This window comes from Sorex fumeus, unplaced genomic scaffold (assembly GCF_029834395.1).
Source record: "Sorex fumeus unplaced genomic scaffold, SorFum_2.1 ptg000055l, whole genome shotgun sequence".
NCBI lineage: Eukaryota > Metazoa > Chordata > Mammalia > Eulipotyphla > Soricidae > Sorex > Sorex fumeus.
In genome coordinates, this window is record NW_026606112.1 from 16,287,696 (window position 1) to 16,306,471 (window position 18,776).

An 18,776-nucleotide genomic window follows, 5' to 3' on the forward strand; every position below is an offset into this window, starting at 1 on the left:
TTGAACACTGCCCAGGAACCAGCACTGGGAAACCTGCCACAACCTACTGACCTGGTCCCCGTTTCCCAGGGTGGGAAAAAGAGCCTGTGAAGCACAGAGGATCCCAAGATCCCAGAGACAGACACACAGAACACAGGGAGAATCAAGAATCCCGCTGGGGGCAGCGGAGCTTCTGCTGATACAGTGTCCGTTGTCTGGCTTGTTCGGGATTATGGTCCCTCGGTCTACTTTATCCTGACATTGACTTGGAAAGCACTCTGGGAACCTGGAATGAGCTAGAAGGGGAGTCAGAAAAGAAAGGATCAGTTCTCTCTTGTCTTTGAGACACTGAAGGCATCAAAATTCCATGATGGGAGCCAGAGGAAATCTAAGGCTTTTGGGCACTTGCCTTGCATGCAGCCAACCAGCTTCAAACCCTGGGTGTGAGGTCCTGGGCCCCTCAACATTGCCGGCTGTGGTCCCCAGAGCCTCCAAAACAAAGCCTCCACACGACCTAACCCTGATGCTTCCTGTAAAGGGACGGTTTCCACACCGCAGCCTCTGGGTAGGAGAAGGAAACCTCCTTCTTCACACTCTGTCTCTGTTTTCTTGACACACAGGGCAGAGTGTGGCGATCTCGGCAATGAAGGTGTCTAAGTGACTACGACACTAAAAGGCGAAGCAGAGTAAGGAAAAAGAGACAAGGTTCTGTTTATTTCCTCCTGATGCCAAGACCATCAAACGTCACCCGGAAACCAAGTGGCCCTGCCGTCCTGGCGGCCGGGGTGGCGAGCGCATCAGGAGTCCTGCTCGGGGTCCAGTTTCTCTGCTTCACTGACGGTTTCTGGAGCTGGGGCGTCAGCCCCCGCGGGCTGGCTCTCAGGCTCCGACTCGGACACCACCGCATCTGTGATCTTCCCTGGCTTACCCCCGGCCTCCTCCTCGTCATCCGAGGACTCATCCAGCTCCCACTCGTCGTCAATGTCCATTTCAAACACTCTCACGTGACGCAGATTGGAACTTAACTAGAGGAAAAGGCCAGGGCAGGGGTTAGCAGAGGGCGTGGCCTCCTGGGACAGAGAAGGTGGCAGAGATATCCGCCTGCACGAGATCTTCGGGAAAGCGACCTCAATCCCCAGTCACTTCAAAAAAAGTCTTCCAACTCAGCCTACATAAGAGATCTTCACAGACAACTGTGACCATTAAAATGCTCGGGGGGGGGGGTGGAGGAAGGAAGGGAGAGAGAGGGGAGGAAGGGAGGGAGGGAGGGAGAAAGAGCAAGGGAGGGAGGGGGGAGAGAGAGAGAGAGAGAGAGAAAGAGAGAGAAGAGAGAGAGAAAGAGAGAAGAGAAGAGAGAGAGAGAGAGAGAGAGAGAGAGAGAGAAAGCACCTGCCATAGAGGCAGGCAGGGAGTGATGCGATGGGGTAACTGGTGGTGGGAAATGTACTCTGGTGGAGGGATGGGTGTTAGAATACTGTATGACTGAAACCGAATCACGAACAGCTTTGTAAGGGTCTATCTCACAGTGATTCAATGATTGCCACTCAAAGCCTCTTTTGCAAACCACAGCACCCAAAAGGAGAGAGAGAACAAAAGGGAATGCCCTGCCACAGAGGCGGGGTGGGTTGGAGGGGATGGGGGGTGGGAGGGATGCTGGGACCCGTGATGGTGGAAAATCGACACTGGTGGAGGGATGGGTGTTTGATCATTGTGTAACTGAAACCCAAGCACAAAAATTTGTAAGTCTACAACTGTACCTCATGGTGTTTCACTAATAAAAATTTTTTTAAAAAGTTAAAAAATAAAATGCAGACTAGCAAGAAGCTTTCTCGGGACTGTCACTGTCATGGTCCTCCTGTTGTTCATCGATTTGCTCGAGCGGGCCCAGTAACGTCTCCATTGTGAGACTTGTTGTTACTGTGTTTGGCATAGAGGGGCGGAGGAACTGAACCTGGCTCGGCAGGGCTGGCTGCGCACAAGGCAAATGCCCTACCGCTGTGCTATTGCTCCAGCCCATTTCAGCCCAATTCAGACTAGAGAACTGAATTGCGAAGGCCACTAGTTGATGATGATGATGATGATGATGATGATGATGATGATGATAGTACATCAAAGTGGCTAAGCGCCTACTGACCCTAAGTTCCTAAGGCGCCTATTCTGGCTGGAGCCTCGTAAACACTCACCACACAGGACACCTTCCGGAAACCATTTCCCGCCACGTACTGTGCCTTCATACTCTCCAGCAGACGCCAGTGCTTCTCGAAGTGCAGGGTCCTCATGGGAATGGCACTGTACTGCTCATCCAGCCTGGAGAGGGGAGAAGCCAGCCCGGGCGGAACCAGGGACAGCCACAGGGAGAAAGTCTACCATTACTCCCACTGGCAACACTCGTGAGCTTCTGTACAAAAACGACAGAAACAACAGAAAGGTATTCTATGATTCCAAGTAGACCGAATGTTGTGTGTGTGTGTGTGTGTGTGTGTGTGTGTGTGTGTGTATTTAAAATTCTCTTTCAAAAGGAGCCAGTGGGCATAGGAATTATAGAAGGAGTCTGTTTATTCAAATCTCAGTCAACTAAAGCCCTCTCTTAGGACAGGCTGCTCACTCATGAGGTTACTGAGAGCCTAACTCTGGAAGGCAAATCTAAATTCATACTAGTTCTACTACTGGGGCTGGAGCGACGGCCCAGTGGGTACGGCGCTTGCCCAGGTTCGACCCCCAGTACGTCATGGGGCTCCCCAAGCACCTCCAGAGGCAGGAGTAAGTCCTGAGCACTGCTGGGTGTGGCGCCCGAACAAACAAAAATTTGTTCCACTACAAACTGAGGTTGATGCTACTCGAAAGACAGATTAAAAGCTTCACCCGTTGATGTAAATAACCCCCTCCCTGCTCCAACAAATACTTCTTGAATTAATGAGTAAAGCAAAGGGATCGAAAGAGCTCCTGAAGCTAGCATAAAAAAAAAAAATTGGGGAAGGGGGGTGTTGGGACCATACCCGGTAATGCTCAGGGGTTACTCCTGGAAGTGTTTTGGGGGACCATATGAAATGCTGGGCTCAAATCTTGCAAAGCAAGCACCCTATCCTCTGTACTATCACTCTGGCTCCCCCGTTGTTTTTTCTTTCTTTTGGTTACAGGGAGCTAGAAATTTTAAATTAAAAAATAGGAGCGTTTCCACTCAGTTAACTTGACAATTCTCCTCAGTAACTAGATCTCCATGAAGCAGCAGGCGCGGGAGGCGCACTGAAGCCACCCAGGGCAGGTCAGGAAGAGGGTCCCCTCCTGTCGGCCGGTCACCTGCTGGAGTACGTCCCCGTGAACTGGCCCTCCGCAGCGTCCTCGCCCTTATACACCAGAGACAGGGGCAGCTGGACCAGGAGCCGGTCCCGTCCTTCACGCCCTGCAGTGTCTTTCAGAACCACGGTCACAGTTTCATCATCGTAAAACTGGGCGTCCAAACAACTGTAGGTGCTGCAGTGAAATGCACAGAGAGGATGGTGACGATGGTGGCTGGGCAAACGCTGCAGGCCGCACACACTGCCAGGATGAGCACACAACCGGACTTAAACCCGACACACATTCACGGCAGCCTGCGCAGCAACACTAAGAACGGGTCACTGGTGGGTCTGACAGCAGTTCCCGACTACACTGGCCGCTCCCCAGAGCCAGGCCTTTCAGCGGGCAGTCATGAAGACAAGGAAGCCTGTGAGACCCGCTCAGTGCCACAGAGCTCGACGCCGCCAGCCTGGCTTTCGATCTGCGGAGATGCTTCAATGATGGACACAGTGAGCAAGTCATGCTAACGGGGCTGTAATGTAAAGAGACTTGCCCAGGAAGGGAAAACCCACAGCAGGGTCAGAGACGTGACGAGGAAAGAATTCTCCCAGGGAAAGAGCGAGAAGATGGGCCGAGGGCTAGGATCCATGCCCTCCCCGTGGGGAGCCCCAGCCAGAGCTCGGGAACTGCTGCTACCCTCTGCCCGCCGAGAGGAGCCCACAGATGTGAGACTAACAGCACTTCGAACTACGGTTTGTCCCTGGACTCTCAGCCACTTGCCCCCTAAAACCGCTGAGTTTCCTGACAGACAGGAAGCTCCGAAATTGCAGTTCTAAGAAACCATGCTCCACCAAACTCCTGATTCAACAGAAAGGTGAACCATCCTCCTGGTAACCTCTGTGGACGTGGTTCTGTCCCCTCTGTGCCTTCTAGGCCCATCACTGAGACCGGATCTAACACACACATTCATCACGCACGCGCACTTCTCACCCCAACGAGGCGCAAGAATTACCTTCTTCTCACTTTTTCAGTGGTGGCGTACGTGAAGCTCCCAAATTTTACAGCGACTAGTCCATTATCTACAGATCTGGAAGAAGGGAGGGGGTGGGGAAGAGACTGTGGAACAAGCTGGGTAGCAATAATCTACATGTTCGGAAGAACATGATTATTAGTTCCTGCACATCGTCCTAAACACCAAGCCCCAGACCAAACGATCATGATGCTCACTCGAGAATACTGATGACAACTTCGGGAAAGACCTCACCGTCAAAATTACAACTTGGCTTGAAGTCTTGCTGCCACCAAGTATGTACTCCATAAAACTAGGGACCTTTGGAACAAACAGCATTCTCTTTGGACCCAAGTAGCTGTCTTTTCATTTCAGATTTAAAATGAGGGACTAGGAGCAGTTGGAATGTGATTTCACAACATTGACTCTGAACTCTCAAAAGTCTCCAGAGACAAGCTCTCCTGTTTGATAAAGGCACAAATAACTGGAGGGAAAGCTTCTTTCCATACGGAATCACAAACACTGCTGAAGCTCGGTTCATGAAATGAATTCCTGAGTTTCTGCTGCTGTTATTTTTTTTCCTTACTACTAAATGTGATCACTCTAACCCAGGCCCAAATCAAATCACACAGAACTGGAAGGGCACAGAACCTCCTGATTTGGCATGATCTTAACGATGTGAAAACTAGGACTACAAAGAGTTAAGTAAAACTAGCCTGAGAGTATGCAGCAGTGTTAATTAAAATTTGAAATGTAGAGGAAAAGATGCTATCACTTTTTACGACTGAAATAATAAAGTCTAACTCTAATTCAAACTGTAGATGAATGCTTACTGGGAAATGTCGGTGTGTCTCCTTAAGATGCACATTTTATACAGTGAGTCTTCTAAAATGGTAAAAAGGAGATAATGAAGATTTGAAGTTTTGTTATTCCACCTAAGGAAATAAAATTCAATGTCAACACATGACACTTCCCCACTTTCAAGGAACAAAATCGTACTATTCGCAGGAGACAGGGAGAAACACACTTACAGAAAAGGAAATTTAAACAACCTCCGGGTCGAGTCCTCACTAAAATAAAAGGGAACAATGAATAAGAGCAACTGAAATTGTCTGCTGAATTCTACCACCCAAAAAGTAAACAGAATTACCTTCGAGCGTCTCTATATAATGGAATACAGATTGCTTGGTTCATCGATTTCCCAATTACATCCTAAATAAAACAAGATTTAAAAATATAATAGAGTATTTACATGCAGATGGAATACTGCACAGAAAATGAATGTCAGGTTCGAAAATTATCCACATCACCAAACCACTAACACCAGAAACTTAATGGCAATCCTAACAGTAAAGGAGTGAAAATTCTGAGCTAAAAAGACCTTGGCAATAAACTCATGCTTTGCAAATGGCCAACAGTTTCAAATCACGGGCACTGCAGATGGTCCCCTGAACAATACCAGGAGTGATCCCTGAGCACTGCTGGGTGTGGTTCCAACCCCTCCCGGCCCCCCAAAACCCTCTGAATATGCTCATGGCAGGTTAAGGACCCCGACTGCAGTTTCATCATCAACCGTCTCCCCTCCACAGTGATTACAGAGAATAACAGATCCATAACCAACGTTTCTTAGGTAACAAGTTTGTTCTGCAAGTGAGCAATACTAATGATGCCCACACTTTCAATAGTCTTACCTCACATTTTTGATTTATGTGATAAGAAACTTAACAGTAAGGGGGCTGGAGTGATAGGACAGTGGGTGGGCCGCTGGCCTCGCAACCCGTATGATGCCTGAGCCCCGTCAGGAGTGATCCCTGAGCACAGGGCCAGGAGGAAGCCCTGAGAACCGTCAGGTATGGCACCAAACAAAGCAAAACAAAAAAACCAAGAAACTTACAGTAAGAAAGAAACTTATATAGGTAGCACTGCACTGTCCTGTTGTTCATCAATCTTCTCAAGCAGGTAGCAGTAACGTCTCCATTCTGAGACTTGCTGTTACTGTTTTTGGCATATCAAATATATCATGGGTAGCTTGCAGGCTTTGCCATGCGGGCAGAATACTCTCGGTAGCTAGCCAGGCTCTCCGAGAGGAGCAGAGTAATAGAACCCGGGTTGGCCGCATGCAAGGCAAAAGCCCTACCTGCAATGCCATCGCTCCAACCCAAGAGGAGCTTATTAGGGTAAAACAAATATTTTCATCCATTTTGTTCTGGAGTCCCAAACCTGACAGTGCTCAGATACGCTGGGGGGTAAAGCTCTCCAGGCCCAGGGCAAGCCACCTGGAAATGCATTTGTGCTAGCCAAACTGAGATGAGTTTCAGCATTTTCAGGGGATTTATTTTCGTACAGAGTTGAGTTATAAACCGCGATAATCTGACGACGGCATGTAAGGCACATCCCTTGCAAGCTTACCGCAGGCTTTTGTAAACACTGATCAATAATATTCTCCATCCTCCTCTTCACAAAATGCAGTGACTTTCGCGGATAATAAGGAAACAGCAACGGGCTTTCTGGGTTCCAAAAGACACAGAAACAAAAGCAAAAACGAAAGCTGTAACCCATCAGATGATCAGGTTTGCCCGGGCTCCCTCTGAACTCAGCACCCGTTAAGAGCTCAGGACTGGCTCACCACTCTGCGCCCCCTCCCCGCCCGAGCCCCAGTGTGCTTCAGCTGACACTAAGCACCCATCGCTACCGAATGACACCAAGCTCCCGGCCTCATAGCCTTCTCTGTTCTCTGTCACAGTGAGTGACAGTTCAGGAGGATTCTCAGGGAAGAGTCAGATTTAAGAGGGGAAAAAAAGACAGGAGGGGGGCTGCAGCGATAGCACAGCGGGTAGGGCGTTTGCCTTGCACGTAGCCAACATGGTCAACACAGGTTCGATTCCCAGCATCCCATATGGTCCCCCGAGCGCCGCCAGGAGTGATTCCTGAGTGCATGAGCCAGGAGTAACCCCTGAGCATCGCCGGGTGTGACCCAAAAAGAAAAAAAAAAAAAAAGGAGGCCAGAAACAAGTGCCGTGCAAGTAAGCACTTGAGTCCTGAGTGTTTGCCGGCACCAGGCGTGCCGGGGCTTGTTCCCCATCTCCCATCTCTGTCCAGGCAAGTGCAATCTACCCCCGTTACAGGGAGACAGGAGCCGCAGGGTGAAAAGTCAGGAGGCCCGGAGCAGCCCCACTCCTAAACGCCGCTCGCCTCCCTCTCCCGGCATCCCGGGACCCAGCTCTGCGGGATGGAAGCTGCAGAGAGCTGGCCTGCCCCGGGCTCCTGACCCTTGCCACTCTGTCTCTTGCCTCCAATCCCCCTCTCAGCCACCAAGGCCCCAGTACAGCACGGGGACGCCTTCAGGGGCTGATACCTGGAATCGGCAAAGCCCGCTTGCCACTAGGACACCCTAGTTTCCTTCCCAAGGCCCTGTGCCTCTGCCAACCGAAACAGAGCATATGAGCTCACACTGGACTGGGGACACCCCGGAGGGTTTGGGGTCACACTGCCACCCCCGGGGCGCTGCTCTGCTGCCTCTTCAACAGAGCCAGTGAACAGACGAGAGCTGATACATAGGACAGGCACAGAGCAGGGGCGCTGGCCGGGGCACCACATGGAGCCACCAACTCGCAATATCTCCAGGGCTACCTTTCAGGTGGCTGCTGCTCTGGAGGAAGTCGTACCACTGGTTGCCTTCCGTGTTCGGCGGGGACACGAGGTCATCGTCCTCGTCCTTCAGGTACTAGGAATACAGGAGGGGAGGTGGCAATTCAGTCAGATCATCAGGGCTCCACAGAAGCCTGCAGCCAGTAGGCGCGATTCAACCCTGTCTGTCATGCCGGCTACGACGCTGAAAGTGCTGCCGTGACTCTAAGTGAGGGGACCAGAGTTTCCCCAACAACAACTGAAAAAGCCCGGCTCTCCTGCGCATGACCAGAATATGGTAAGACACAAAGCAAAGCCGGGGGTGGAATTCCGTGCTCTGCTTTTGTGAAGCACAGTTTCATCTTCGACTGCAGAGGTGACTGTCAATCTAGTCTGTGGCCATAGACCTAAGAGGCATCCTCGGAGCACCAGAGTAAGATGCTCTGGGATTCCTGGGGCCACGGACATCTTTGGGGAAACGGCCCCCAGAACCAAGGTGCCGATTCCAAGGCAGTGGCCCCAAACCGAGCCCGTCCTCACTGTCTTCCTCTCTCCCCCATAGCCACATATCTTGGGCGATGCTATTAAAAGGCCTAGTTTCATTCCATCTCATCTTGTGAGTACGGATCGCTTTAATATTCTGTGTGACAGAACTGGAAGTACACACGAAGCACTTTTGCTGCAAATCAAAGTATCCTGGTCATCATGAAAGAGAAGGCATTTGGAAAACTGCCTTCGTTGGGAATGCAGTCAGGTATTTTATTATTATTACTGTTAATGAAATTCCATTTTCACTTGAAAGAATGACTGACGGACAAATGATGATTATTCATAGTTGAATTTCTGGCAGGCATTTTCTTAAAAATAAATAAAGCAAGTCTGTTACACTGAGCAAAACAATCAAAACTCTCGCTGGCGATGATAAAATTTAAGCACTCAAGTGGAAGTGTGGGGTCTGGGGAATGTACAGGTTTCCCCCAGGATCCAAAAGCAAAACAGTCTATTAGGCATGATTTGGTAAATGACTTTGTCAGGAGACACTCACTTATTTTTTTCTATATGAAATGAATAAAAATAAATACCCAGACACAAAGAAAATAACCATCCAAATCATACCGAACAAGAACCTTCCACTTCCAAGTAATGGAGGGAGCCAGCACCCGTTCCTGCGTCTCCCTCACTTCAGTCAGGGAGCTTGATGAATAGGACTTTGTCCTGCGAGGGGAGAGGCGCCAGCATTCGGGAGACCTACGTCATCAGTGAACTGGCCTCTGCCCCAGTGACCATCACACGGTACTGACAAATGACACATGGTCAAAACCCAAAGAGACCAGAAGAGATGCCTGACTCTTGATGCCTCGAGTGTGATTTTGGTGGTTTAGTGTGTGTGTTGGGGTGGTGGGTGGGAGGGGAGTGGAGGGGATGTTTGAGCCACTTGTCAGAGGTGCTCAGAGGCTATTTCTGGCTCTTTGCTTAGCAGGGACCCCTGACAGTGCTCTGAGGCCAATATGTGGTCTCGAGGATCCAAACCTTGAGACAGTGGCCAACGCTGCTGTCTAGTGTACAAAAAGAACACTGACATAATCGAAAACTCTACACTGACAGGAGCCTGGACGCTGCTACTTCTTGTCAGGATCTGGTATCGTCTGAAAGAATATCGTTACCTGAAAAAGCAATCCGAATACTTCTTTTCCAATACTCCTGGAGAGGCCAAATTCGCCTCTTATACACTAAAACACCCACCCAGCTGAATGCAGAAGCAAACAGGAGAACCTGACTTCTGCCAAGCATCAAGAGCAGTGCAAAAACACAACATAAGGACACTGATTTTTTTTCTTTGCAATTATTCTTCATTAAAAGTATTCATAATAACAGGCTGTGGTGAATTTGCTACTTCCAAGTGAATTAATAATTCCCCATTCTTCTTTGAACTGTAATACCTAATATCATCTCCAAGCAACGATGCATAACCCACTCAAAGCAGGTGGTCTGAGGCTGCCCAATAATTAATCAGAATGTAAATGTCCTCTTTCAAAGAGCAAAAAGTTTCAAAACCACTATTCTCCAGACATTGCACTGCACGAGGTGGACTACTTATATCAGGTGGCAATGGAGTAGTTCTCATAAACTGTGGATAATAAGCATTAGCATTGCCAAAGTTTTTGCACTGCTTTTAAAAACAAGAAAGCAGTAACTAAATTCAACCCATAATCATTACCTGACCAACTTTTTCAACGTTAAAGTACTTTCCTTTTCTATTATAGAGGTCTGGAGCCTAGGAAAAAAACAAACAGTTTCGTTTGTAAAGTCAACTCACAAAACACTCTCAAATTCAGACTTAAATTTATTCAAAGAGCCGATACTGGCAGTTATTTTCTGGGTCATATAACATATACACAGGTTTTATGTTTAATACATAAGTACCGACTTTAGTTATTTCAATAGTTCAAAAAAATTACTGAGAACTTTAAACTGAATTACATTTGATCATTTCTTAGCATTGTCCAGGTTTACTGCAGTTACATTTTTTCAAATGGCACTGAAGACCTCGGAGAGATGCCAGCAGCCGAGTTACCCCAGAAGCTCAGAGGCCACCAGGCCCAGATCTCTGGAATCCTAGAGGAGGGGGAGGGGGGCAGCCCATGTCCCTGCCCAGTGTTCTGCCCACCCATATCCAGCTCCTGCTGCGGCCAGAGACACAGCCCAGCCTCAGGACTGGCCCTTGGAGGGGCCAGAGAGACACGTGCAGCTGATGGACTCCACTCCAGAGCCCCCTGAGGTGTGCAGCCACACATGTGGCCACATAACATTCATTTCTAACCTCACAGAGCTGACAGCCCAGGGGAAGCAAGAGGCCCAGTGAGCTCAGAGAGAGCAAACAGTAACACAGAAGGGCCAAGTGGCACCTAAGTGCTCAGGAAAGCCTCAGGCCATGACCTTAGCATCGCTCCAGGACACTTACGCTGTAACAGGCAACAGAGAGTTATTAGTGCCTGCGAAGGGAGCAGGCTTGGGGACGCTGGGAAACGGGACGTGGTGAAAGGAAGGGCACACTGGTGGTGGGACTGGCGCTGGACCCAAAACAAAACAACTGTTTTGTGAACAACTTTGTAAAGTGTTTTTAATAAACATGGCACTGAAGAAATAACCAGCTTCCTACCTCATTGAAATGCTCAGTAAGAAATTCAGCAACAAATGTGATATCTTTTTGAGTCATCTATCAAAACAAAGAAAAGGGGGGAGGAGGGGGAAGGAGGAAATCAAGATTAGTAAACAAACAAACAAACTTCCCAGTGAAAGAAATACTATAGTAAATTTGACTCCTTTTTATCATTTGCTAAAAGTCATGGGAAAAGCAGGGAAAGTTCCTTCACAGAAATATCAACAGAAATCCAGATTATGCGCTGTGATGATACGATGTCCAGGGTTCTGTTAAACACGCAGTTAACATTTTAAACCCGTTTTTCCGGTTGGTGACTACGCAGCTGCAGTTCTGCTCTGCCGAGGCTACGCTTGGTGGTTGGGTGCTGGGAGGCCAAGGCCCAGTGCCCAGGGGTCCCAACTGGGCAGGGGCCCGGACCGGGGGCTGCGGCTCAACATCTGGCCAGCTGAGCTGCTGGCCTGTGTTGCTCAGTGACCAGACTTCAGCCCTCAACAATCAGACACTGAAACCCTCCCGTCCAGTAAACGTATTTGTATCTCCCCCAATGAAACTAAGAGCCATGTCAGAGAAAAGTGCTAAACTGGGCATCCCTGACCTGCCCAGCAGCTACCTGAGAGCAAAGGGTCTGATTCCTGGGAACACTGCAAAGTGGCCTTCCTGATGGATGGTTCCAGGCCCCTTCCATCAGCCCCCACAACTTTTGTTCTTTTGAGGAGAGGGGTCCCATAAAAAAACAAAGTGGCACTCAGGGGTTACTCCTGGTGGTGCTCTGGGGCCATATGCAGCGCCCGGGACAGAGCCGGAGTTGGCTACATGCAAGGCCTGAGCCCTGCACCTCAGGCGCCCACCGAAGCCATGTCTAGGCATTGATTTCCCAGCTCAAGTCTGTCCAGAAGTGAGGGGAGCGAGGCCAGGGGAGGGAGTGTCCCCCCTGACTCTCTGAGGACTTCCTGGCAAAGCCCCGAGAGCAGCGGTGCCTATCAGGGGCCAGCATGAGGACTCAAGATAGCCAGGGACCAGCTCTCCAAGGCACGTAAAAGCATGTTCATGCTGAAGAACGTAAAGGAATATAAACCTATGGATACAGCCTTGCGTCTTCTCCAACACTGGATGGTGGGGGTGGGAGCAATGGTACGGCCGGTGCAGCAGACCTGGGTTCAATCCCTGTGTCCCATTTGGTCCCCAGGGTACTGCCAGGAGAAACTCCTGAGCACAGAGCCAGGAGTAACCCCTGAGAACAGCTGAGAGTACCCCCCATACACACACACAAAATATTTAGAAACCTCCTCACACACAAAAACTAAAAATTTAGCCATAATAAAGGCATTTAAGAAATAAACCCATAAAATAAGCAAGTCTCTTTAGGGATAAAGGTGCCCAAGCTATCCAGTGCCTCCTTCTGACATCTGGTCGCACAGTGACAAGACAGACTCCAAGCAGCAGGCCGAGGGCCACACGCAGGCACTCACCTTATTCAGCTCAGGAAGCACGTGGTCTTCTGTCATCCTCAGCATTGCTGGCAGGAAACGTAAAGACAAAAAAGAAAACCACCATCAAAACCCAGAGGGGGTTGGGCAAGACCCCTCCCTGCCTCAAGGGACCCAGCCCCGGCAGCCAAACACCTCCAGAACCCAACCGCTGTCCTGCTCACAGCTCCCCTCCACACACTCGGGCTGAGCATCACCCACGAAGGAACCTATTCCTTGACCTTGTGACACTTCGTACCACACACCCTACCCATACTCCGAGAGTACCATGCCACACTTGATGGGGTTTTTAAAGTGGGAGGCAACCAGCCTTAGAGAGAAGTATTTTTTTTTTTTACAAATATATATGTATAAGCACATAAAGTTCAACCTTTAACGACATGCTAGTGATCTCTTATAGAAGGGCCGAATGGCCCCTGGGTGAAATACAACAATCTTCACACTCTTTCCTCTAAGGAAATTTTTTGGTAGCATTTTCAGTGGTTTTCCATTACAATGCAAATTAAATTATTTCGGTTCTGCTTTGGGGCTGGGGTTCAGGACGGAAATATCCGAAATATGGTGGTGGGAAGGCGTCACAGTGGTGGGATTGGTGTTCGAATATTAAATGTAATCCAATACTGTGAACTATGCTATAAGATTTAAAAACAAAAGACAAAACGCTAGGGGCTGCACGGAAGCCCCGGCCGACGCCTTCCTTCGGCTCCCAACAGCTCCCAACGGCTCCTCATCCACAGAGCCCCAATCAGGCTCTCACAGAAATGACAGCGTTGGGCATGGCAGCCCGATCTGCGTTTCTGGGTTCCAAGTGTCCACGCTGGCCACCCGGCACTGCGGTCTTCCATTTCCCTGTCACGTCAGCCTGCTACCAACGGAGACGGACCGACCGACTCACTGAGGGAAAGGCAGCTTGTGCCCAGACTCTGAGGGCGGGACCTCCTCGGGAAAGCAAACGTCCGACAAGGAATCTGACTCCTCCTCTCCCCTGTGGCCAGGGTCCTCCCGCAACACTCCCAAAGCCTCCCAATGCCGATGCCTATTTTTTCCCCTTTGGCGTCTCTGACCCACGCAAACGTGCGTGGCCGTGTCCCTGGGCCCGGTGGGGTGCGTCTGGAGGGCGGCTAAAGCCCGGCACACTGGCTCCAGGCATCTGGCCGGGCGAAACACGCAGGATGTGCTATTGGAGATGGTCTCAGAGGCTGTTACAGATGCAGATTTCTAATCTAACTTCTCAATCCCCGGGCAACGCCAGAGTCCCCTCATTTGTTCATTTATGATCCAAAACCTGTGTCTGGAGGCTGGAGAGAGCATGCAGGGGGAAGACAGAGGGGAGGGCGCTGGCCCTGCAGGCAGCTGGCCCTGGTTTCAGCCCGGCACCAAAGACGGTGCCCTGAGCACAGAGCCTAGAGTAAGCACATGTGTAACAACAACAACAAGTGCCAAGGATAACGCAGCGTCAGAGAAGCCCCTAGCTTCAGGGAGGCCGTCTCCAAAAGGGCAGCTAACTAGTGGCCTGACGGCCAGCGAGCAGCCACAGCGGGATTGCGAATGAGCCGCCAGTTCTAACGAGAGCAGCGGGCCTGAGCAGTAACTCATTCCCTCCCAAACATGTTTCCTAATTAGTGAGGATAAGCAGCGAGACTACAAATGGCCTAAATTACCCCCAGTAATTGTAAGTGAAACCAAATAACTTCTGTAAAAGAAGATTATTCCTAAGACCTCATTCCATTTAATATTGCGATTCCTTCTAATTATCAGCCTGGGCTATTGAATAGGCCGGCCTGGTAAAGACTCTGGCTCCTCATCCTGGCCAGTGCTGGTATGTGGGGTTCCGAGAAAAACCTAAGACTGAAATGTCAGCATCGGCAGAACACATTTTTGACATCAAAAGCCATGATGGGGGGCTGGCAAATATGGAATCTGACTTTCAAGCACCAGAAATGAAGATCCGGGTCTCTGTTTAAAGGATCTTATTAGCACATTATGGATCCTGCGCCACTGATTTTACTCTAAATTTAGAGTCTTCCTGAGGGACGCTTTCACATTAAGAACTCTATCTTGCGTATGCAGCAGGGAAACGCATCCTGGGGGGCTAATTTTATTTTTATTTATTCTTAAAATTTTTTTATTGAATCATTGTGAGATGATGCAATGTGACAGAGACGTGCAGAGCCGGAGGGCTTCAGGGACCAGTGTGGCAGGGTACGTAATTTGGGGGAAATGGGTGTATGACTTCCCAGAACTTCAGCTCTTTGGAACAGTCACACGCAGCTAACAGACACCATCTTGGACAGCGTGGACGTGAAGAGAGAAAGCCAAAGCCCACACTACCAGGTAAGTTGGTCAGGTCGGAACCGGGTCCCCACCCGTGGACCAGTTCGCAGGGCCGGACCCAGCACAGGCCCAGGAACCACCGCGGGCAGGGCAAGGCAACCAAGAAGAACTGTCGGACAGGGACTCTCCCACCCTGGGTCTGGTGGGGGCAGGTGCAGCAGTGGGAGTGGGACGAGGATACGGGACAGGTGCCAAATCTGTGTCACGGGCAGACAGGGATTTATTTAGACTATTTTCTCTGCTTTTAAAGGAATTTGAAAGTTGAGAGTAACTAACAGACTCTAGGCTGATACTTCCCCAAGTTTCTGCCTATTAAAATAAGAAGGACACTTCATTCAATTAACTTACCCACATACAGCCACCGAAAAAATGCCTTGAAGTTTTTCATACTACTGTCTATAACTCTGGAAAGATAGAAATAAATAAACAAACTCAGAAATGAAATCATTACACGAAGTTCATGCCTTGCTGTTCAACTGGGTGAAACAATACAGCCTTCACTGTCCTATTTCACCCAACATGAATGTGAGTTAAGTCTTTTAAACAGCAGATTATACAGCCTCTTACACATACCTAAAAATAAAACTCGAAGCAGGGCTTGGTTCTTTTCAAAGAGTAAAGCAAGGAACTCAGATTCTATCTGGTTCTAACAGCCTTGCCCAAACTGTGTAATAGTTCCTCCAAGGCTTCAGTAAAGTATGAAATTCTTTTCTACCTTTGCAAATAAGAAAAATAGTGAAAAAGCAGTTCTTAGCATTTTTCTGTTAAAAAAAAAAAAAAAAAAAACCTCAGTGGTCAGTAAAAAGAAAACATCGAGCCCAGCAGAAAAGGATTCTTTTAAATATGTACTAGGTCACTACCTGGAGAGCCTGGGCCGTTCACTTTGGAAGGTGATGTCTGATGCTTATAGCAACCAAGAACGCAAACACTGAATTTCCCGTGCTGGATATAAACGTTGCGCTGAAATTATTAGAAATGGAAGCAGTTTTCATTTTGGCTGTTTTGGTTTTGGGTGGGGTAGGGGAGCCACACCTGGCTGGGCTCAGGCTCATTTTTGGCCCTGTGCTTGGGGACCATTCCTGCGGGCGTGGGGGACCATTTGGGATGCCAGGGATCAAACTCGGGTTCAGGTCTCGTGCAAGGCAAGCATCCAACCCACTGCACGATCTCGCCATGCCCAGAAGTAGTTCTCATCTTACTGGAATGTTTCTCAATAAAGAGCTGGTCACACTCAAATGAAACTCTTCAAGCTTAGCTCTGTGGGAGAATTACTCTAAGTGAGTATAATTTGTAATTTTCATGCCTAAACCTCAGGGCCCTTGCAGGTAGGAAGCAAGCACCAGGCCCTGGGAGGTAGGTCAGGGTCATCACCCTCGGGGCACAAAGCCCTGGCAAAAGCAGCAACACTGAAGTGCAGGTGCTGCCTGGCAGCAGCGTCAAAACTCACATGGCAAAACCAGGAAAGAACAAAAACTCTGTTGCCTTATCCCAAGCCGGCACCTGTTCCCCACCCCTATACCCGCCGATCTGCTGCACGCTGCCGTCACGCTGCCTCAGTTTCTCACCTGTCATCTAAGATAAAAATGTCACCGTCGGGGCTGGAGCAATAGCACAGTGGGTAGGGCATTTGCCTTGCATGCCGCCAACCCAGGTTCAATTCCCAGCATCCCATGTGGTCCCCTGAGCACCACCAGGGGTGATTCCTGAGTTCAGAGCCTGGAGTAACCCCTGTGCATCGCCAGGTGCGACCCAAAAAGCAAAAAAAAAAAAAAAAAAAAAAGCCACCGTCTACCTGTCTCTGAGGAGCAAGAAGATCAGTACACGACAACTCTTGTTCCATTCACCTGCAAAGTGACGAGAGCAAGCCAAAGGGACCCGCTGCTCTTCCCCACTCCTTTGGTCTTCAGAGCACAGGCACCTGCACCACTGACTTCAATGCTGCCGTTAGAGGGCATGGACGGGCAGGGTCTGCTCAGGAACCCGCACCAACAAAGAGGGCAGCAGAAAAGACACCGGGGTCATCCAACATGAGCCCCAGCCACGGCTGGAGCCCAGGGAGGAACTCGGTGGCGGTGAGTCTCCAACAGCACAGCAACGGTATCTGAGAGCCTGCGGCCCCCCAGAGGCAGGGACACGCGTGCCACGGCAATGCCAGGGCACCAGAGACACTGGGACAAAATGTGAGCTGCTGGACACAGGGACAAACTGAATACTGAGGGGCCAGAACACTCCTCTCCGCAGACAGAGATGCACGGGGGCATAAGCGAAATCCAAGCAGGCTCTGTAAAGGGGCGTGGGGAGGCAGGGGTGAGGCAGACCCCAGCAGGTGCAGGGCTGTGAGCTGGTGTCCAGCCACCCTGTCTGTAACCAATCGCGAGCTGCCCTGGGAGTGACAGCAAGGAACAGCCGAGGAACAGGCTCCTGAAGGAAGTTGGCAAGGAGCGGCAAGGTAAATGCGAGGAACAGCAAAGACTGGGGGTGTGTATGCAGTGGGGGAAGTGGGTAATTTCAGGGCTCACTCCTGGCTCTGCGCTCAGGGACCCCTCCTGGTGGTGCTCAGGGGACCACAGGCAGGGCAGGCATCAAGCCCAGCTCAGCCTCAGGCAGGCAAGGCGCAGGGCCTGACCCGCCCTACCCCTGCATACTCTCCAGCCCCATGGCCAAAACTTCTGAAAAGCCAAAAATAATGACATCACAGTCACAAGGTAAGAACAGGGCTCCACACAACCACCCCGGTCAGAAAGAACCCGGTCACCCAGCCCGGAGGGCTGGAGCAGGCGCTCTGTGTGGAGGAGCTCCAGGTGCGACCCCCGGCACCCCTGAGCACCAAGCCAAGAACAACTCCCCAGCACCACGGGGTACGGCCCCAAACCTACCTAAAACCAGTCTGTCTCCCACAATACACTGCCACTTCGAGTCAGGCACCAGAACCGTCATTAAGGCCAGAACCTTTCAGATCCCCCTTCAAATGGTCAGCTCCCTGGCCTCCATCACCTGGCGGACAAGACCCACCTCCAACCAGAACCCAGAGGCTCATCTCCGCCAAGCCTCATCTGGACTGGCTCCACACCGCGGCGGTGCCCTCGCTTCCCCGAATACCCTCTGCCCTCTGCTGTATTCGGCTCATCACGGAGAGTAAATGCAAATGCCCTCCAGCACAGCCCCGCCAAGCCCCTCAAGCCCCTCGGACAACAGCTCACAGCCACACGGGCTGGTCTGGAGAACAGCGGCCAGGGTAAGGCGTGGCACCCCAGCCGGCCTCCACTGCCCCCAAGACCTCCGTGCCCAGCAGCTGGTGTAGCTCTTCCTTCCATCTGGACCCTCCACCCACCTCCCGTCTCGCCTTCAGTAGATGCCAGGGGGCTTTTGATCTCTCATGGAGATAAGAAAAGCGGGGCGAAGGGAACAGCTCCAAGCCCGGTGCTCAGCCTCCTCTCTGTCTCCTCACCAGTCCCTGGCCCCCACGGGCTGCCCCCTCCCACTCCTGCACTCGCAACACTGCCTCTCTTCGCACTGCCCAGGGCTCGCTCCCCTTTGCTAGACTCCAGAATACACAAGCAGGCCCTAATCTCTCCCTTCGTCAAAGGAAGTAACAGCTCCGCATCTGTTTCCAAGCCCGGCCAATCTCCTTCCGGCAGAAAGAACTCAGGATCACACGAGCTGCTTCCTTTGCCTCTGCTCCCACTCTGTGCTGCAGCCAGCCCCCGTCCTGCCCTGGGGGCTGGCTCTTGTCAAGGTCACCCCCAACGATCTGGTCTAACAATATTCAAATCATCTCGTCTGGGTCTTCAGCTTGAGTCGGCCGCGCCTGGCAGCCCTCACTCCTTGTGGCATCGCTTGTCTGGCAACGCTTGTCTTCACTCGGCTGGGCCGGTGAGTCGCACACACCAGGTCAGTCTCC

General features: G+C 50.6%; 1 protein-coding gene across 1 annotated transcript in view; it reads right to left on the bottom strand.

The window, feature by feature from the left end:
• Positions 1-678: 678 nt before the first annotated feature.
• ANAPC4 (anaphase promoting complex subunit 4) overlaps positions 679-18,776 on the bottom strand; it is a 39,709-nt gene continuing 21,611 nt past the window's right edge. Inside the window, exons 16-28 of the mRNA XM_056125548.1 lie at positions 15,224-15,279; positions 12,524-12,570; positions 11,052-11,108; positions 10,110-10,166; positions 7,895-7,988; positions 6,674-6,771; positions 5,415-5,476; positions 5,296-5,334; positions 5,098-5,199; positions 4,268-4,342; positions 3,277-3,450; positions 2,163-2,286; positions 679-1,004 (exon numbers count right to left, since the gene is read on the bottom strand). Of these exons, the coding sequence (XP_055981523.1) occupies positions 777-1,004; positions 2,163-2,286; positions 3,277-3,450; positions 4,268-4,342; positions 5,098-5,199; positions 5,296-5,334; positions 5,415-5,476; positions 6,674-6,771; positions 7,895-7,988; positions 10,110-10,166; positions 11,052-11,108; positions 12,524-12,570; positions 15,224-15,279 (1,213 nt within the window). The 3' untranslated portion in view covers positions 679-776. The remainder of the gene's footprint in view (positions 1,005-2,162; positions 2,287-3,276; positions 3,451-4,267; positions 4,343-5,097; positions 5,200-5,295; positions 5,335-5,414; positions 5,477-6,673; positions 6,772-7,894; positions 7,989-10,109; positions 10,167-11,051; positions 11,109-12,523; positions 12,571-15,223; positions 15,280-18,776) is intronic.